The 22,208-nt window shown below is 38.6% G+C and overlaps 1 protein-coding gene across 4 annotated transcripts in view; it reads left to right on the forward strand.

Moving 5' to 3' along the window:
• ncor2 (nuclear receptor corepressor 2) overlaps positions 1–22,208 on the forward strand; it is a 90,891-nt gene that overhangs the window by 21,155 nt on the left and 47,528 nt on the right. For all 4 annotated transcript variants that reach the window (XM_067522380.1, XM_067522381.1, XM_067522382.1 and 1 more), the window contains exons 4-8: positions 5,510–5,687; positions 10,224–10,406; positions 13,287–13,400; positions 21,074–21,130; positions 21,817–21,869. In XM_067522380.1, coding sequence (XP_067378481.1) covers positions 5,510–5,687; positions 10,224–10,406; positions 13,287–13,400; positions 21,074–21,130; positions 21,817–21,869 — 585 coding nt within the window. The remainder of the gene's footprint in view (positions 1–5,509; positions 5,688–10,223; positions 10,407–13,286; positions 13,401–21,073; positions 21,131–21,816; positions 21,870–22,208) is intronic.

The following is a 22,208-nucleotide window of genomic DNA, read 5'->3' on the forward strand; positions in this document are numbered from 1 at the left end:
GAAGCACCCAGCTCATGAAACTTTTGCTTTGTTAGCCTAAAAAAGGTAAAAATAACCTCTGTAAACTTTTGCAAGTGTTGCAATTCAGAAACAGTAGTGGTAATATTTACTATTGATTACATGTTAATAGAAAATTACGTTAAACTCACACCTTCAAGTCTTTTGTGCAGATTTGGAGGTGCCTGTCAGATGCTTTGCTAAGTTTGAGGTGTTTCCTGCTTATATTGTGAAACACAGTTTATGTAGTGGCTTTTGATAGTGGATGATAACAGTTTCTGCTTAAATACTGAGAAAATAAAGTGATGTACATACATCAGTTACATAAGTGTTTTGTAAATACATGCAAAATGCTCCTTAAGAGGCGTCAGCTGTATGTAACTGTCTTGCCATCAAATATACAGTGTATATATAGTTTTGTTTGTTTTGTTTTTTTACTAGACGTAATAATCATTACGTGGAGAGATGCTCTTAAAGTAGTGCAGAGACATATTTTTTTTTCTTAAATATTGTTATTTACTATGTTTTTGTAGTGTAGAGGACAGAAAGGGGGGGCAGAACAGAGTGGATTAATTTTGAGTATCCTTCTGGTGCAAACCTAAGTAATGTAGCTTAAAGGTTTTTTAAGTAACTACTTTTATGTGAATGGCTTAATTTATTTATCTTTGTTGTTATTGCTTTCCATTTGTCATCAGTTGTAAATTAGTTTGTAATTATGTCTGTCTTCAGTTGTTTTAGCCATTGGGATTTGACTGAATACTCTTTTCTTGTGATGAGCCATAAAAACATAAAGTTTGAGAGCTAGAGCGCACATTGTCTGAATTTTTTAAACTCCACCCATTCCCCCTCCTCTTCTATACAATGTCTTAATTTCATTCATCCCAGCTGTGTGTCAGCCTGGCATCTCTCTCTGAAGGGCTATCCCTGCACTACACAGCTGCAGAACTTCTCCTCTGGGTAGCAATGAATAGATTGGCAGTCTCACCAATGCTGATGCTCAGTGCTTTCCCAACAACAGACTGCTATCAGCACCCGCGAGCTCCATCCTTATCATAAAAGGGCTTTAGCCAGTAAGAAAGTGATGGAGCTCTTATGTTGTTTTGTTCCCCCTCCCCCCTTCCCTCCCATCCCTACACACCCATCCTGCCACCTCCACATACACCTTTCTCTCATCCTCCAGACAAATCCTCCCCAGGGATCAAATTATTCTGCATGGTCACAAGAGGAAAGTGAAGGATAGGGTGGTTATAGTGGGCTTGAGCTTGATGTGATTATGTAAGTGCCAACCCTCTATGGAGATGAGGAAGTGTGCAGCTGACTGAGTGAGGAAAATCTGGGGTAGTCACGCACTGAGTATTTATTTTGCCCCCCTTTTTAAAGGTAGAATTTTAGGGGACTGCAGATAAACCACAATCCACTTATTTCCATCACACTACATGGCATGTTTTAACATGTTGATCTAGTAGGGCTGGAGAAAAATAAGATTTTTCTATTACTTGCAATTCTCCTTTTCAATTCAATATTGATTTGCAAAATTCAGAGATCATTCTTTGCTGTGCCTGTTCTCATTTACATTAAATGTGTTAAATCTGAATATTATGTGTATACGATTGTTACTTGTAAGCTGTTCAGTTAGTGCTGTGTAGAGTTTAAAATGTCTACTTTATGGAAAACTAGTTACTACTAGAGTGCAAAAGAATGTTATTTTGAGTTTAAAAGTAGAGTGAGTGACTGACGGACTATAATAGACTATATTGTCTGACTCAAGGTATTAAAGTTCTATAAACTGTGATGTGAATAGTTGTCTATGCGGACAACTAAGCAGTTTACAGGACTGTTGTAACCCAGGTCGGTCAATTGGTTGGCTACAACTTAGAGAACATGTCTGCAAGAGGGATAGACTAAGACGTGAAGCGGTGCAATTCCAGTAACAGTAAATGTAAATTCCACTTTCAGTCTGTCCCCGGTGGGAGTTAATGCTAGCTAACTTACTAACAGCTGTTTGCTGACCTCAGAGTGATGTCTTGTCAACAAAAACACTAGATAAAGCAGACAAAGCAGACTCAGTTTCTGTTATGCCTGTGCTCAAAGAGGTCCTTAAGTACATATGCTGTAGTTAGTAGGAACAGCTGCTGCTGACAGTTCATATGTGGGACAGCATTTATTTATTATACTTGTTTCCATTATTCTTGCTCAATTATTTTGCAAGTGTAGGCCTAAGAACATAGTATTGCAGTGTTTTACTCATTTGCAAATAATACTATTTCCCAAGTTTTTAACCAGAAAATATTTGCAGTTTAGTCTGTTATGTGAACTATAACTCAACTTTATATTGAAGAAACCAAGGGTGAAAAAAAAACTTTAGATTCTGAGAAGTGCTTAAAGCAGTATTGTCTGCTTTGTAAATCATAAACTGAAAATCAAATCAAAATTAATCCAATCTGGACTGTGTGATTTGAAATGGAATGGAATTGAGTAATTGGTGCCAAATTCCAGTCCTAAGATTTACTCCTACTGCATCTACATAAGTGACATGACTATCTCTCCTGGGTAGATATCTGATCTAGTCAAAGGATGATGTTGATTTGTTACGGAACCCCGCCAGCACCCTACTAGTCAGACTTCATGCTCTTTGGAACAGAGAGTAACCACACACTATGCCATTGAGAGCTTGGACCATCAATTATGGTTGAGTTTTCCATCTTCTCTTTGGAAACCACTTCCACTTTGCTACTGACTTCAAAGTCACTGACATACTGACATTTGCCTCTAGGGCAGACTTGAGATAACAGTCTCGTCAGAAGGAACAGGGAGCCAATGGCAAGGGGACTAATAAAATTTCCCAGATTTAGGTAGCAAGTGCAGTTAACTACTGTTTTTTTTCCTACTTTCCACTACAGAGCAACCAATTAAATGTTCCCAATTACTTGATGATGATACTGTTTGAACCAGAGCAAGCCAGCTGGCATTGATGTGTACCTTGCACACAATAGTAAAGATTTAGTTTAGCCACTGCAACTGTCATATTGTCCTTTTGTACAAATTTTTCTTTGGGTGGTTAAATGTAGCCTGTATAATTAAGAATTGATTAGTCCATGGTATGCAGTCATAACCAACACTGGGCTTCATCTCTGTTCAGAAGATTAATATTGTATAAATGCTACTGATTTCTTCACATTTCAGATTTTGTAACTTGGGATTTTAATATATTTTTTTTGTGTCTGTTGATATCAATGACTGTTTGGTATTATGTTCATGCTTCCATTTAAGTATGCTGTGGAAGTACAATCCCAATTCTAAAAAAGTATGAGAAATTTGTAAAATGTAAATAAAAACAGTATGTAATGATTTGCGAATCTCAAACTAATTTTATTATCGGCAGAACATAAACAACATATCAGATGTTGAAATTTACACATTCTAACATTTCATTTGAATTTGATGGTAGCAAAACATCTCAAAAAAGTTGGAACAGGGTGATGCTTACCATTGTGTAGCATCCCCTCTTCTTTTACCAACTGTCTGTAAACCTCTGGGAAGTGAGCAGACCAGTTGCTGGAGTTTAAGAGAGGAATGTTGTCTCATTATTGTCTGATGCAGGATTCTAGCTGCTCAACAGTCCTGTGAAGCCATTTTGCAGTTTTACCTTGAGGAACATTTTTCTGAAATTGTTCCACAAATTTTAAATGCTGTTTGTTGCAGATTGATGAACCTCTGCCCATCTTTACATTTGAGAGGTTCTACTTATCTGAAATCCTCCTTTTATACCCAGTCATGTTACTGACCTTTTGCCAATTAACCAATTAAAGCATTTATTTTCAAATGTTCCTCCATTTGCTTTTGATTTGCAGCAATTACTTATCCAGCCTTTTCTTGCCCCTCTTTCAACTTTTTTGAGATGTGTTCCTGCCATCAAATTCAAAATGAGCTAATATTTTCCATGAAATGATAAAATGGCTCTGTTTCAACATCTGACATGATGTCTGATATGTCTATGTTCTATTGTAAATAAAATATGGGTTGATGACATTTGCAAATAATAACATAACATAACATTTTTTTTGTATCTTCCCAACTTTTTTGGAATTGGGGTTTCAATATTTTTTTGGTATTGATATCTGGTCAAGTATTTTTAGCAAAATATCCCATTAATCAATTTAAAAAAAGTTAAATTTCGCACATGCTCTCTATCATCTATTAGTTGTTCCTTGAGGTCAGTCTATCTCTCCTCCATGATGAGATTTGGCTTAAACTCCACAGTGTATAATGTAATTCATCATCAGGTGCAACCTAGCACAATTGGGATTTGAGCTGAATGCCAATACATCAGGTATAGAAAAGAATTGTGGCCCCCCTCCCCCTTGGACGTTTCCACCTTTTATTTTTATGACACTGACTTATGGTCTAATTAATTTGAGTATTTTTGCCAAAACAATATATTTAGTTGTTAGGAAATGTTCACACATCCATCCTGAGACTGACAGAAACTATTGATTTGTGTCTTATTTTGTCTTTTGTGGTGTAGTTCGTGACTAGAATACTGATTCACCAATAACTGGTCCTTCCAGATACAGTTGTATTTTATACTACAATCCTTGATACACATTTATGGTGCTCATGTGGTCTCCATGCAAAAAAAAATAAAAAAGAATTTGGAAACCTTGCACCAGTGGTGATTTAGATAAGATTAAAGAAATCAACTGTGATTGAATATTGTGAAAAACAATAAGTATGAAAATTTCCAAGGGGGGTCATTTTTTTTCTAAACAGACTGTATATACTATATAGTTTTTTTCTTCTTCTGAAAGATGTGAAAAATTCCTAAATCAATGTTAAGTGCGGTTACTTGAACAGCATCAGCAGCAGTTCTCTGGAGTTACAACAGCAATGTGAGCTGTTACATTTCCTTGGAGCTGCCTGCATCCATGTTGGCTCAATTCAACAAGTTGGAGTATTAACTGTCGTCGCAGTAGGTGGCCACATTAAGAAGATTAAAAAAAAAAAAACAAAGAACAGTGACGTTACCTTAATTTTACATGGAAATGTTATACTTCAAAATGTTTACAATATGTAAAAGGAGACTAGACTTGGCCAAAACACAACCATATATATTTTTATTAATTCTCTAGAATCATGTTTTGTCTTGAGTTTATGTAGATGCAAAATTGATTATAATTGTGAATCGTACAGAAAAAAAGTGAGAACATATAAAAGTACACAAAAGTGTTGATGGTCAGAAGGTTGTCAAAGGTTGGTGTGGTTGATCCACTGGGGTTTACATCTGATGAATGCATATTCAAAATTGCAATGAATTCTGGCCTGGGCAAGTGTTGTGGCTAAAAAAAAATGACACCAATATCTCAAACAACTGTAAATATAGCTCTGTGATAAAAACAAGGTTTTTTTTTTTTTATCACAGAGCTATATTTTTAGCTGGTGCCAGTAGCTCACTGTGCATGTTAATTTTTTCTGTAGCTTTTCAATTTGTTAATCTTTTATGTTTCTGATGCAGAGGACAAGAGCAGCATATGCGCTATGAGCATATCTACCTACCAGAATCCAGCACCCAATCAGAGGTGGAGTATGCTGAGATTAAACGACCTCGTTTAGAGATGGGATCAGAGTCTCTGTTAAGGCCCTTGTCTCACCGGACATCATTGCCTATGGGAGGGGCTGAGGACATGGCAAAGGTCAGTAGTCGTAAAATAAAATATATGACTTCATAGGTCATACAATGTAACATTGTCTGGAATACTGTCTATTCCTAAAAGATTTACAACAAGTACACAATGAAAACCATATTTGGTGCTTACTGTTAATACTTAATGTTAATGTATAAAACTCTGGATGATTTTGAAAAATTGTAAATACTAAGGTTAATGTGATTCAAACTTTTATAACTGTATCCTCAAAATCTTTGATAAATGCCTCCTTCACAAACACAAATAATATTATTAGACATGCTGCACCAGAAATCTTAGAAAGCGATTTTGTATTGTAGGAGCTGCAGCTCTGAGGAGCAGTGGGAAGACTGGGGGAGTTGTAAAACAGCAATTAATAAATAATAGAGCTGACCTAGATTTAGAAAGACTGAGAATGAATCCATGTGAACCACACATCAAAACGACTTGCTTACAGTGTAAAGCTGCTGATGGGGAAGTGTTCCTGAAGTTACACACACTGCTTGAAACTGCCAGGGGAGGCAGACAGCCAAGGAATGGTAAATAGATACACACTAATAACAGAGGGTAAAGGGAACAAAAACATTAACTCTTATGCTAAGAGGGGAACATTCAGGAATGCCAGTAATCCCCATGAGAGCATCAAGAGCTGTAAACCCATTATGTAAGTCATGTCCGATGCAATCACTGCATAGAACAAGTGCAGCAAAGCATAGTTGGATAGAGGGAGGGATGCAACTGAAAATAAGGCAAAGGGCAAGTGTTGAGAGGCACAGATAAAGAGGGGGAAAGGGAGGTGTAAGAGACCAAGACCAGCAGGAAAAGAGGAAGTTGGCCAGTACTATCAGACAAAGCTACAGTTTGTATTGTAACTCTCACAGCCACTTTGTTGCTGTGCACTGCTGTGCAACCTCCCTGATTTGGACATTAAAAAAGACTAAGATGTAAAGACATGAGAAAGAGAGGAGAGACCTTGATGTCATTCTTCAAAAAGGGCCCCTCCTGGTGGTCATGGCATCCCTTTGGGCTGCAAAAGCTGAAGCTTAGCCCAGTGTATTAATCCTACTTGATCTATCTGTAGCCTTTGACACTTTAAACCACCAGATTGTTCTGTCTGCACTCTCTGACTTGGGAGTCACTAGTCCAGCTCTGGTCTGGCTCAGGGCATACCTGTCTGGGGAAGTTTCTAACTCTCACTGCCTACTACAGATATCCCACAAGGCTCAGCTCATGGTCCTCTTCTCTATCTATACCATGTCTGAGTTTTTATTATCTTTGGTTTTCTGCAAAAGTGTGTGTGTGTGTGTGTGTGTGTGTGTGTGTGTGTGTGTGTGCACAGACACTGGCAATTACAGTTACAATAGGTCTGGTCTACAGGGCATCTGTAGACGAGTCTTGCCTAGTCCAGATTAGCCCACTTACATAACCTTAATTTTAGAGTTTAAAAACAACACCAAACAAAACCAAAGCTGCTAACACTTGGTCATTTCTGGAGAATAAAACTGAAGAATGTATGTACAAAAACTGGGAATATACACATTGATCTTTTTATGTGCATTTCATTTGTGCCTATAAATTTCAATTGAAACACACTATCAGTCCAAAAAAAGTTGGGTGAGGTGGAAAAACTTGGGTGTTAAATCACGATGCCTAATGATCGTGATTATCTGTGCGAACCAATAGGGAGACCCCCAAATCAAGACACCCTTCTCAGATTTGTTTATAAAAACACAGCCCTCCTTTTTATATTTGAATGGCTCAGTTTGTTTTTCCACTGGGGCAATACAGGGCTCCCCAAACATGATGCAGTGTCATGTGGAGACAAAATTTTGGTCCAGTTCGACTTTTCCAGCAAGGTTCTGTTTTGACAGGTCACGTTCATGCAAATAGACGTTCTTGTTAGATTACCTAATGTGTTTCACCTGTTTGCCATTATATCTTCATGAACAAAGATAAAATGTACACACACCACTGTTGCTATATTGACAACCAGTAAATTTTTACTTGTCTCATTGGTACATTGACCAACACACCATCACCAAAGCAGCCCCTTGCACTGTTACACTTTTTTGTGTGTATATATGGCTACACAGTTAAAGAATAAAGCGCCTACATTTTCTTTTTTTTGCATCATCTTTTTGTACCTTCAACTGCAATAACTTAATTGGACCCCACTGGCAAATATGGCCAACAAGTGTTAATAGTATGGTAACTCCTAGTAGAAACACATAAGCTTATCTTAGACTTGCTTGGAAAAACGGTATTTGATTAATTGCGTTTGTCCACTCGGTCTTGAGTACAGTTGATTCCATTTTTCTGCTAAAAGACATGGCAAACAACTACCTCCTGCATTTGATCTAAACACAAAGTACCACTCTTTATATTTCCCACCCACATCTTAACATTGAGTATTTCACATTATAAAAAAGCAGTGCCAGCTGCCAGTGCTCTGGTTGCATAATGATTGCGAGGGAGGCTGTGACCTCATTCATTAGTGTGGTCTAGTAATACTGAGACAGTACACTGGCTTTCATTACCCAGCGGACTTAATTACTTGCATATGTTACCTTCTCATAGGATACATACACTGTTGATTTCTTGTAGCTTAACCTTGCAGTCAGAGGTAGACACATTTACCAGGAAAGGCAAGGAATGGAAACATTTCATTTCTCTTAGATGGCTCAACATATCAAGACGGTCTTCGTGCTCTTTATTTTGGCACATATCTTATAGTGCCTTGTCATTGTTGAGCAATTAATGTACAGAGGTTATCTTAAATAATCACCACCCATCGGACGTCTTCACTGTTAATTTATTTCCAGTGTTGAATATTGTGTAATCCATTTAACTTTAAAATGTATCGCTAAAACGTAATCTAAATCAAACATAAAACTTAAATAAGTGATTGCATTAACATTAACCCCATGTAAAGATGGTTTTCACAAGACAAGAGAAACCCTGCAATCAATGTGGAACTTTAAAATTTTGTATTAGTACAGTTATCGTCAAGAAATAGAAGTAATATGGCACAGTAGTAAATCTGCCTAGAGTGTGCTGTCCTCACAAACCAAGTCTAGTCTAGTGAGAGAGGCCATCAAGACATTCATCACTCTGCTTAAGCAGTTACAAGCATCAGCTGAAATTGGGAAAACTGAAAACAACTTGCAGCCAAGGGGTCATAGCAACTAATCTAATGGTCAAAAAGCTTGTGACTCCTTCAGCAATTTATAGGTGTCTTGGTTTCATTCCCTTACTATTCTCCTTTTTACACAGTTACTCAGATTATAAGGACAACCTTCACTAGGCAAATTTACACGTGCCATATTCCTTCCACTTCTTAATGATGTAATTCTGTACTCTAGTGATGGCTAGATGACACCTCATGGTTTGTTTGGCACAGTTTTCTAACTGTGCTGACACAGTGTTGACACTGTGTTGATGTATCGCGCAATATCAACATCTGCTGGATTATAGAAAACATTGCAGGCAACATGGATAAAGCGTTTTGTGGTGCAGAAGGGGGACAGAAATCGGATCACCCCCACTGACGTGTAAATGAATAGTCCTGTTTACACGGCCAACTGATAATAGAGTGCTAACTGAATAAAAGGGAGGTTTATATATTCCAATTAGTTTGAATATAACCAAAATCATATGCGATGGGCAAAGGCAGGGTTTACACATTTTTATTCTAGAAAGAATTTTTTGTAGCATGTTGGGGCCCAGACGATTTTGCCTCTTTGAGACCATTTCTCCTGCCTTAGGAAAAAACTCTTACACAAGGTACAAATGAGGCGGGAGTACATAGAAATTTTAAAAAGCAAATTTCTCCTGTTTATGTAAGACAGCTTTGTGGAGCAGAGCCGACATTTTCCTTGCAAATAAATTGAAAAGTTATTTCCTGTTGGAGGTAAAAAATAAATAAGTGAAGAAATTATTTGGTGCTATAAGATCAAAATGATCCCAGACTGGAGAAAATTTCCTTTTTCTCAAGAAACTAATACAAACAGCCCCAAACAAAGTCTCCTCTACTTTCACCACAAATACAGTCAAAAGTAGCATTTCACAATTTGGTGCTTCATTTCCTTATGACACTCCAGCTGTATTGGCCACACCCCGATACAGGATTTTTCTCTGTGTGCTTGATATACGCACCAATGCTTCAGTATTGTTTGATCCATTACCACTATATTCCAAGAGCTATTTAATGACTAGGACACATTCTATATTCTTACTGTTGAAACCAATTGGGTGCACCAGTGATGATTTAGGTGAGTTACTTTGAGGGGGTAAGTCTTTTATAAAATCACTTATTTAAAGTTTTATACTCTTAACTAATTTAGATTACTTCATTCAGATTCAGTGTTGTGAAAATAAAAGCTGAAAAATGCCAAGATGGTGATTATTTTCTATACCCATTAGACAGATTTAGATTACTCAAGTTTCTTTTGAGAATCTTGCATGTCCTATATGATAAGAATGATGTGTAATTAGAAATCTTTTACATCTCCTCATGTGAATTGTCTCATTATTATGCTTCTGTAGGAGCGTGGAAGTTCCATGGGGAAACTTGAGCCCATCTCCCCAGTGAGCCCGGACCGTATGGATCCTGACTTGGATCTGTTGCCAGCTCGCTACTCCAAGGAGGAGCTTATCCAGAACATGGACCGTGTGGACAGGGAGATCACTATGGTGGAGCAGCAGATCTGCAAGCTTCGCAAGAAACAGGTATGCACACCTGTGCAACTGTTCATACTGGTGCTTTGTGTTTAGAAAATGCAGACTGTTATTTTCATAGGTTCTCATGTTCTTTTATTTCAAGATGGATTTATCTTTGTGTATTGAAGAATTTTAGCAGTTCTACACAGATCCTTAATCCCCTCAAATACAGCGAAATAAAACTAAATATGAATCAGAACTGGATCGACTATGTTTTGGCTGATTCCAATACTTTGAAATATACCCAAATCTGCTCTGATAGCAGTGCTTCTTAACTACTAGCTTGTTTACAGGCACAAATCAAGACTTCTCCCATCCTCTCCTTCAATACACCCACATACAGTATTTTTCTTTCTTACACTCCAGGTTTCTAGAAGCAATAAAACTGCACTAATTATTTTTTTTAATTTTATTTTATTTTATTCCTAGAGAGTTCTGGCAGATTTAGTAGATGGATTGGCGTTAAGGATCAGGTTAAAGTCAGCAAAGCTCAGGATGACTTGTTTATTTTATTTTGGTGGGTTTGGAAAGGGAAGGGTGTCTCAATGGAAATGTCTTTGTTTACCTCACCAGATGCTTATCCACCCATGATTCTCTGCTCTTATGTGGTTCCTCTAGAGTGAACCTTTCCTTCCTTTGTAGTTCCTGGAAGGAGATAAGCCTCAATGCACTTGTTCTCTAGTTTATAGTTAATAGTTAGATGTAATCTTGATGAAGTTAAACGTAGATATATTTTCAGTGGTTTTGGGCATCATGCACTTTCACCCCTCACTCAAAAGTCCACTTTCTCTTAGCCAGGCTGTCGCAGATTATTTCAGCCAAATCTTCTATACAACAACAAGAATCCCACACGACCTAAGGCTATTAGCATCCTGTATCACAGTCGGGCAGTCTTACCACAACAGTAGATGAGCCAAAAGTGTGAAGCCAGAAGAATTACAACAGGGATTTTTTTAGGTCTGTGGCGGGAAGTGTGGGTATGAACCCGAAGTCGCTTGTATCTGCAAAGAGATCACAAAATGTTAAGTATTATTTTAAGTTTATCTCCTCCAGAATCTACTTTAAAGTCTCAGGATCCAATGCTAACAACACTATAAACAATAGCCCTTTTTTGTAAAATAAACAAAAAGTGTTCAATGATGAGTAGATGCGTACCCAAATACACCTTTTTTCCCCCTCAACAAACAGCACTATACACTCAGGTAACGTACAGGGAGAGATTGTCTGTGAGAGATGCATCGTCATTGGAGAAACTTTGCTAGACTTCGGCTGTGGGAAACGCTGTTTTGCTTAGAGAACACCGGAGCTGTGCATCTACTAAAAACAAACATGACTGCTGTTTAGTCGAATGATAGAAATGTCACCAATACACTAATTTGCTTGCTTTAAATTCTCCTGACAATTTGGGACAGATCAGTGTGCTGCACAAGAGCTTACCCACATAATACGGACATTGTACTATGGGGCTTACAGTATAAAGTCTGTATAATGTCAGGAGTGTCTCACTCATTTGCATTCTCTCATACCCCTTCTCCGGACAATGTCAGTAAAATGTTAGAGTTCCGGCGCATGTGTGAAAGGGGTTTAAGGTCCGGGACACACTAAGCCAACGGCGAGGCTGTTGGGGAGAGTCCTTTGGCCTTGTCTTTGTTGTGCGTCCCACCCCATTGGCTTTATTTAGATCGTCATCTGTGGATTTGATCTGATTCGACATGTTAAATCTTTGGCTATCTCCCCTGTCAGTAAGTTACTCTGATTAATTTTTCAGCTTAGTGAATCATTGCACAAGAAGATGCTATTAACCACGGTAATAACAATGGCAGTACAACTTGCACTGTTGTTTTAACTGATCACACATATCCTCGATGAGAGGTAGTTAATATATACTGTCTGTGGTGAGCCAAAGGGTTGTGAAAATAAGCTAACGCTGCAGATCTTCCCCTTTCTCTTCCTTTCACGCAAATGGAGAACATGCAGCGCTGCAGGCTCGCCAGCTCTTATCTTTGCGATGTGTTCAAGCACCACTTGTTAGGCCCAGACAAAGCCGTTGAGTTCCCTCATTGCAGTTTGTCTTCATCTCCTCAAGATTCTCCTCACATGTATTTGTCAGTTTGGTGTGTCATTACTCAAATGGTTTTTGCTTTTATTTGCAAATAGACTTTTAAATGTCTGATTCAACCTGTTGGTGTATCAAAGTTGCCAAACGAGTGTGTAAATATAAATGGGCTTTGACAGTCAAATACTACTAGATTACTGGTATTCTGCTTCCCCTTCCCCTATTTGAACATCCTTAAGGAAAAATCAAAGGGTAAAGGGGCACTGACTGAAGTCAACATGACTAGAAGTGAATTATAAAAGTTAAGATCCTTTAAGTCTTTCTGCCCCCCAATGTCTTTCTTGTGAGTCTTTGTGTTTTGTTCACAATGCACAACAGAAACTACTTCCTAAAATTCACAAATACATTTCCGATGTAATGATTGTACAAGCCAGAAGGACTAAGAAGTTCGAGCACCTCTGATGTTCTGCAGTATTTGGGAGGTGTTAATTACTCACACTTCCCTCTCATTTCTCTTTTGTCTGTCTCCCTATCTGCTTCTCTCACTTAATTTTCTCTCTCTCATCGGATGTTCCACACAGCAGGCATTTGTTTACAGGCTGTTGTGGCAACTCTTTTATTAACTAAGCCCTGGGGAGTTAATGGCTATTACAACTAATAGAACAGTTAGTCTTGTCTCTGCTGGAGAGCAGGGGGGAGTGATGATTGATCTTAAACAGACTATCTGACATTGTAACAGGAACTAGTGAGCCACAGGTCTTCCTGGATGATGATCAGGGCCTTTTTAGATTGTAAAGTGTTAGCCGTCAACATTGTTTCTCTCTGTGTTACAGCAACAGCTGGAAGAGGAGGCTGCAAAACCTCATGAGCCAGAGCGGGCCATCTCACCGCCACCCAGTGAGGCAAAGCATCGCAGTCTGGTTCAAATCATCTATGATGAGAACAGGGTCAGTAGAATACAAACACAAAATGGTCAGTCTTTATCCCACCCCTTGAGCCCAAATTGCCTTGCATTTAAATGTTGTTTTACTTGATCACACACTGTGCAGTGTCTTAACGTGAGAGTGAAATAGCTAGGTGTTATTCCACCATTATTTATTGCTTCAGCCAGGTTACATCTCTGGACTATTCTCTTATACCAGGTATGGTTATTTGGTTCTGATTTCAGGGATAGGGAAGCTAGTCAGTGTTAGAGATGGGGACAATATCTGCAAAGTAAAATCACCCAGCAGCTGCACCTTATGAAGGAAACACAGAGGCTCATTAATTTTTTAATTGAGACCTTCATTACATTTGATAGCCAAAATATGCATCTCATATATAATTATGAGGAAAATTCTGGGACAGACTGTCTGTCTACAGAGGATATTATTCTTAGAAATGTGCTGTTTTCTTTACCTTGTTTGATTTTGTCCTAAAAAAACACTGTCAACAAAAGCAGTGTGTGTTGGGTAGTTTTCATATCCTACAGTACATTAACCTCCTCCTCTCTATTCTAAATGTAGTAGGAATGCACGAATCACATGATTTCAACTGACATCTCTTTGCCTTTGAACACATATACCAATGTAGCAACTTGACAATAAAAGAAAACAGAGTACCAGGGAGATTATACCTAGACCTGCAAACATAATGTTCTCATTCAGTGCTTTGTGTGGAGGATTTCCTTTATACGGGAGTGATTGTCAGTGCTCTCAGCCCCCCTAGTGGTAAAATGTATTAAAAGAGCTCTTTAATGTTTTGAACTGACACATTCAAAACAAATCGAGTGGCACAGGAGGGTAATGTGTACATGGACCTAGTGTAAAACCCATGTGCTGGAAAGCTTGCTTTTACTCTGCTTATGTGTCAGTTAACAAGAGAGGGTCCTTAGTTAGGAATGAAGTTGGGATGCTTTGCCCTAACCTTAACAAATACCCTCAAGATGAACACCAAAATCCCTCGTGAAACTCTTCCTGGAAAAAGTAACATCAAAGGGCAGAATTAAATCACACTTCTGTACAAAAACAGAACATTGCAGGTTGCTCAAGACTCAACTGATAGGCTGGAATTTTAAAAATGACTCATGGCTTACTCTACAATGTAATCTGACCTCTGTAATACTTTCCACTTCCTTTTTTCTGGCAGGATGTATTCTAGCCTACTGCCTGGCCAGTGAAGCTTGCCATTATTTCTCTAAACTTAACTGTCTTTTTCGGCTACTTTCTAGTTTAAATCTGGTTGTTGCAGTGACACATTTACTCATTTGCTCATTTATTACTTTATGCATTGTAACAATATTAGCGATTGCTTAAGTGCTTGAATAAAATCACCCTGCAATTATCTCATCAGTTTTCCATAACGTAGTCTGCTTCTTTTAGCCAGCACTGTTTTGTCAATAAATGCACTGTAAATTCTAACCTGATTGACAAGTAGTAATGGAAATATATACAGACACACTTGGAATACCTAGTAAACACTATAGCATCTAAACTATCACAGAGTTTGTTTTGTTTTATTTGGTATCTAGCAGATGTTTTTATCTTTGTGTACTCACAATTACATCTGGATCTTTATTTGACTTACATTGTGTAATGCCTGCTTTTAGAGAAATAACTTCCAGGTGTAACCTTTTACTGTAGCTGTATGAAAGTTCGAATGTTCGATATATTTGTACACCAACTGAACATTGTCACGTTTATATAGGGTGATGTACTGCAGGACTGCTGTATCAGACTTGCACTGAGTGGAAGGTCATTCATCCATATCTAAAACAACAAAGTCACCACACAGACATAATAATGTTTCCCTAAATTAAATGGAAACTGGGTAAAAATGAATGAAATCTGAAATCAGTCACTGTCACTCACTGATCCCTGTCTTACTCTGCTGCTGCAATTAGCCAGCAAGCTTCTTGTGGTTAAGACATGGCAGTGGATGGCAGACTCCGGACAGAGCTGAAATGATCTCTTTTCTGCATATTTATAATAGTTTAACAAATGTTTTAAGAATTTACTCTTATTGGTTGTTCACTCGCGTTATACTCACACATACCTAAATGAGCACTGTGCTGCCATTTATCATTTTTATATCTAGTATAGCAGTTTACTGCAGATGTGCAGCAAATGTTTTACTGCTTTGTCGTCCAGAAGGAAGACAGAGATTACCTCAGGTTCCCGTAGTTCAAAGACACGGACATGAGCAATGAAGTGATAGAATACAGAATGAAGGTACATGGTTTTTGGTAACAGCCTTTCACTTGCTGTAGCCATTTACTGCATGAAAAGAGCTGCTCAAAATGGAGAGACAGTATACGGTACGGTAAGAAAGATGGATGAATGCCTTGCATCTTTTGCTACACCAGACGAAGCCAGTGATAAGCTTTTAAGGACCAAACAGATATTGGCTGAGTCTAAACTGTGACTTCACAAAGTGGTCTCAAACTGTGGAAGAGTGATGTAAGCTTTCCCAACAGAAGTCTGAGCCGATACTCTAAACTACATGTGGAGTTTGGGGTGGATCCTCTTCCTGCTCAGCGAAGTCTTTGTCTGTTTTGGGATCTTCAGTCAGATAGCTTTAATTTTCACTATTTCCCCTGAGGAAAAGTCCTACACATGCACAGGTGTCCTGTCTACACTACACAGTATGTATGACCCTTTAGGGTTTGTTATATGAGTAACAATTCATGGGGAAAACAATCCTCAGCGATCTCTCATCTAAACACCTTGAATGGGATGCTCCCCTACCCCCAGAAAAGGAAGCAGAGTGGAACAACTCAAGATTCCAAGGTGTTACATTTCACCTTCTCTTTTCACAACATAAACAAAAAGGGCTGTGTATCTTTTTAGATGCTTCAACTGCAGAAATGGGAGCTGTGGCTTACATAAGATCCACTGACTTAGCAGCCCAATGTCCTGTTGGATTTATAATGGGGAAGTCTAAGCTAGCACCCAAGCCTCTGCACACGGTACCGTGACTTGAGTTATGCGCAGCAGTCTTAGCTGTTGATTTGTATGAGCTCCTCCGAGATGAATTGGATTTTGACTGGAATGCAGTCAGGTTCTTCAGACATTCGGATAGTCTTGGGTTACATTCATAACTCATGTATGTATCCAACAGAGTATTGGACATAAGACAGTCTACACGTCCCGATCAATGGTTTTACATGTCATGCCACATTTCTCAACTCTTCTTGTGAAATACCATTATGAGCAAGTAGGACACCAGGGATGCCAGATAACAGAGGGAGCAATTCGAGCTGCCAGACTATGGATCATCAGAAGTAAATGTCTTGTCTCTGCTGTAATTTATAAATGTGTAATCTGCCATCAACTTAGAGGCGGAACCGACTGCCAAAAGACAGCAGATTTACTTGCAGGCCAGCAAAACGGCTACATTCTGACAGAGGCACAAACCTTCTGGGTGCATGTAGGGAGTTGAACAATGCTAGTAAAACATAGTACAGACTTAACCTGCGAGACAAAGTATGTGTATGGATATTTAATCCTCCACACTTCTCCCACATGGTAAATGGTCTGCACTTATGACTCAGAAGACAAATACCCTGTCGACACCTTGAGGGTATTTTGATGGTCAGCTTCGGATTGAAAAACAATGGAAACAGGAACAATGCAAACCTAATGCTAAAATTGGTGACATGGTTTTGCTTGTTTGCACGTAATGTAGAAAGTTTACCTGAGCTGTGTGCTCCCTCACTGCTGCAGCCAGGGTCTTTGGCTGAGCTCCACCCTCACTCATAAAGGGACGAGAAGCTTCTAAAGATACAATGTTTTCAGATCCACCATTTCACTTGTATCTTATAGTTTTGAAATCCTAGGAACTCATAATACAAATTATCATTTGTTTGCTTGCTCTAGTTATTTTTGTTTAACCGCAAAATGTGTGCAATTTCATTTTATTGTGTAATAATTGTCCCAGATTCTGAATCTTTGTGTCCCAGGTGCTATTTTTTCTATCCCCGGGACAACAGAACAGTGTTATTTGCGAGCCCTGTCAAAGGGGTTTGACTAAAGTGTGGCAGTAACCATTCAAGAATTACAGTCATTTAAATTTTTGGTGGCTCATAAATAAATAAACAAATAAACACAAGTAGAAACATAAGGATTTTCCTAATCCTTGAATGAAAATTCTTTGTAGTCAATGACTGCCTTAAGTCTGGAACCCATGGACATGACCAAATGCTGAGTTTCCTCCCTCAAGATGCTTTGCCAGGACTTGTTTGTGGGTCTTTCTGCCTTTTAGTCTTGCCTTCAGTGAATAGGTGAGTCATCTGGCCATTGAAGGATATCCTGTTTACACCTTGTTGTAAAGTCTCTATATTTTATTCATAAAGCTGTCTCGACTGTACATTTCAACAGTGAATACGCCTACCTCCTTAAGAGTGTTCTTCACACAGCTAGATATTGCGAAAGGGTTCTTCTTTGTCACGGACAGAATTCTGTGGTCATTTACTTGAGTAGTCTTCTGTGGTCTTCTACGCATTTTGCTGTTTTTGAGCTTGGCAGTTAATTGCTTTAAACAAAATAAATAAAAAATTACCTTTTGTATTGGCCATTCCCAGTGCTTTTGACATCTTTATGGAGCTTATCCCAGCTGTCATTGGGTGAGAGGTGGGGTACAACCTGAACAGGTCGCCAGTCCATTTCAGAGCTACAGAGGGACATACACAGACAGAATATCATTCACATGGGCAATTTAAAGTCACCAATTAACCTAATATGCATTTATTTTGGCCGTGGGAAGAAACTGATGTACCCAGAGGAAAGCCACACCATCACAGGGAGAACATACAAACTCCACAGGGAAAGGCCACGGCCGGCTTGGGCACAACCTTCTAGCTGTGGGGCCGAAGTGCTAAGCACTCCACTACTGTGGTGGCCCCACTTGAGTGTTTCATTTCAAATTAAATGTTGTGATGTACATAGGCCAAATGCGAGAAAACTAGATAGATAGATAGATAGATAGATAGATAGATAGATAGATATTTAAAAAAAAAAAAACACACTCGGTTGCAAACGTTCCATCCCCTTAGTAGCTATCAAAATGTTCCTGCATCAGAAATTACAGTAAATTTGTAATTCATTAAAAGTGGGATGCAAACATTTGCAGCAATGTACAGTTTAAGTTTGCGCTCCCTTCACTGGTTTTTCAGTTTATAAACTTAACCTGTGGCACAGGAAGGTAGAGCGGTTGTCTACCAATCTCACAGTTGTTGGTTCAATCCCCGGCTCCTTCGGTCACATGTCGAAGTGTCCTTGAGCAAGACACTGAACCCCAACTTAGTTGCTCCCAGTGAGTGTTGGCCAGCTGCATAGCAGCTCCCCCATCGGTGTATGAGTGTGTGTGTGATTGTGAGTGTGAATGGGTAAATAAGAAGCAGTGTAAAGCGCTTTGAGTGCCAATAGGTAGAAAAGCGCTATATAAGTGCAGACCATTTACCATTTAACCCTAAACCCAACATAATATTAATAATAATGCACGTTTAGCTTGTACAAATATTCTTTCATCATAGAGCTGGTGTCACTATGTCTTTTACTACAAAAACACATATGTAAATATAGTCAATACATTACCACGAGTATCTTTCTTTTCCTACAAAAACAACTGATATAAAGTGAAACTAAGCCTGTTCAGCATTTTGGCCTACAGAAGCAGAATTAACCTTGGTGTCCATGTAGGGGCGCTTAACTGATTGGATACAGTCAAATGAATGGCACCTCTAACTGGTAGCAAAGACAAAACAGAAACATGGCAGAACAAAAACCAATCCGCGATGCAGCCGCATCTTGTAAAGAGAGAGTTTGCTGACTCCAAGTTTGGACCTACTTTGGATTTTAAACCCATAACAAGTTGACGGGGTTTTTCAAAAGTTATACTGTTTTTATAAGTCACTGTTTAGTGACTGTCACTTCAGTTGCAGGAATCGTAAAATATGGTGGCTTAATTTTTTGCAATATATTGTTTTGTTTTTTTTTTGGGGGGGGGGGGGCAATATATTGTATGTTGCTGAAGGGGCAAAACATCATGATTATATTGTGAGCTGACCTGTCATAAAAACCCCGACTAATCATTATTTTCTCAGGTTTTATTTAAGGGACTGTTCTATATGTTAGGAAAAGTATCTTGTTGACTGAATGCAGTATGAACAACAATACAGTTACGAAAGTATAGACCTTCAGATGCCACTGCCAGAATAGTTGTCTGTGTGATACCATGTTCACATTTGAAGTAATGGAGCAAGCCCGTATACTTTTTGATGATAGTTATTTGTATTTAACCCCATTTTTAGAAATGTAAAATATGCTGTTATTTTTAGTAAATAATTAAAAAAAGTATTCCAAGAATTTATGAGGTCAGAATCTCAGCCAAGAAATCCTTGAGCCTCACAGCTTTCTTAGGATAAAAAGCAGCTTTAATAATTGCTGCCGATTAACTGCTGTAGCGAGTGAGCTCTTTGCCTATTAAACCTACTCACTGATGCAGAACAATGCCAAACAACTGAAGGTAGTGAAATACAATTATTTTCCTGTATTTGTATTTTTAAGTAACATCCATAGTATTTGGAAATGTAAATCATCAATGCAGCAGTTTGCTTCTTAGGTGAAAGGCACTATTGAGACAATTTAAGCTGTATGTGTGAGCTCTAGTGTTTTGCTTCCCAGTCTGCCAGCATGAATCTGTTATAAACTCTAAGTAGAACCCAACACCTCATGTGCTACAGTAAAGATGGAATGAAAAGGACAAGGAAGCAGCGTGACATGGTGGGTGGTGAAGAATAAAGGTTGACACGCACATACACACGGCAGGTTCTACCTCTGTTATCACCTAAAATTTCTTCCACATTTACCTCTCAATCCGCTCTTCTCCCCCCATACTTCCATCTTGTCTGAGAATCTGTCAGTCCTGCCAATCTCAGTGTGTGGTCACTGGAGGAAATTAAGTTAGATGGAAAGTAACAGACCATGTATTGTGTCATCAAGGATGGTCTGTGTGATCAATGAAATAGAGAGAGTGTATGCAGTCGAAAGAGGGGAATGAACGTTGTGATGGATAGACTGGGATACTGCTCACGCATTTGCTTGCTTGAGCTAAATATAAATGTATGGAGGAGCAGAGTTGCAGAGAGCTCATCCAGTGAAACAGATTATTTTTCTGCCCCAACACCTCTTCTTTCTTGCTTTTTGGTCCCTGCCAAGATTCTTTGTTTTAAGGATCTGATTGTTGTAGGTAGTGAGCTGGAGGTGAGATTTTTCTCTTTCATCAGATGTCTCTTATGAGATAAACACCAAAGCCCTTTAGCCCCCCCCCCCCAGATTGTTTTCTCTCCTGCTCAGTTTCAATTCCACTCCCACTTGTTTTCCTGCCTGCCTACTCTTACTCTCTACCTTGCTTCACTCAGGGGAGGTGAGTAATCTTTTTTTCCCCTGAGCTGAGGCAGAGAGCTGTGGCCCGGCTTTAGTTAAAAGCTCTAATAATAGTCTATGCAACCATCTTTTCACTCATCCTTACATCCAGAAGTAGTAGTGGTGAACAAGTAAGCATGCTCACCACGTTGCCGTGGTGATGGCAGAGGCACAGTTGGCCGGCTAATGTATTACTTCTGTTTGTGTTCCTTTACCAGAAAAAAGCAGAGGAAGCTCACAGGATATTGGAGGGACTGGGACCCAGGGTAGAACTGGTAAGTGGATATGATTTTATTAATTTTACATTACCACTCTGTTATTTTCTTTTATTGTTACTGTGCAGTTCCTTTTGACATTTTTGGCAGTTTACTAAACACCGGCCAGAGCGAAAAATAATTCAACAGAGAGACAGGAACCAAATCAAAAGTCTGTGATTTCTTTGATAGGAGTATTTTTTACACTCAAATTATGATTTAATTGCCATATTGAAAGATGAGTAACATGAATCACCAAAGTTTTAAGCTTCTACCCAAGCCTGTCACACTAATAACAGAAACGTAGAAACAGAAACCCTCTCAGTATATATAGCATTGTTAAAAATTCTGACTTTCTGCTTTTATTAGCTCACACATTAAATGAATCAGCCCCTCTAACCATACATTTTGTAAACAACACCCAGTAAACATTATTTTTTGGTTCTGTTAAATAAACTGCTCTTTCTCTGATTCTCTGTTTTAGATTGAATTAGTTTGGGTTATTGTGCTTATATCAGTCAGAGCTTGGAGTGACTCCCTAATGGATGACCACTTTAGCAAACATTAAAATCCTATGTTTCTTCATCATCTCTAATACTCAGTTGCCTTTTATGTATCTTCCTGTGGACTTTTTGGCTGTTAAAATTTTGTTGGAACAGAAATTTTAACATTTTGTTTTACTCTGCTTGTTTCTTCTCTGGTTCTAGCCTCTTTATAATCAGCCTTCTGATACCAAGCAATACCATGAGAACATCAAAATGTGAGTCTGACTGTATACACCATCACACATTATGAATATTTTATGTACATCCACTAAGGTATACCTTAAAAAGTGCTGAAGAGTTTAAATATCAAAAATGGGGGCAGATTTGGAATCGGCTGGTTTACAAATCATCTCACCACAGATCTCCAAGATGGATGTGTTCCAATTAAAGAGACTCGAAAATGAGCTATTACATTGATTTGGATTTGATTGCTGGTGATTATTTACATTTATTTACATTATATAAATTTTACCGAAGGGCAATGTGTCTAAACAGGTTTAAAAAAAGTCAACCTGTTTGTGTGTATATGTGTGCAGTATTTGTTTGTGTACATG

This window comes from Channa argus, chromosome 11, assembly GCF_033026475.1.
Source record: "Channa argus isolate prfri chromosome 11, Channa argus male v1.0, whole genome shotgun sequence".
Lineage (NCBI taxonomy): Eukaryota > Metazoa > Chordata > Actinopteri > Anabantiformes > Channidae > Channa > Channa argus.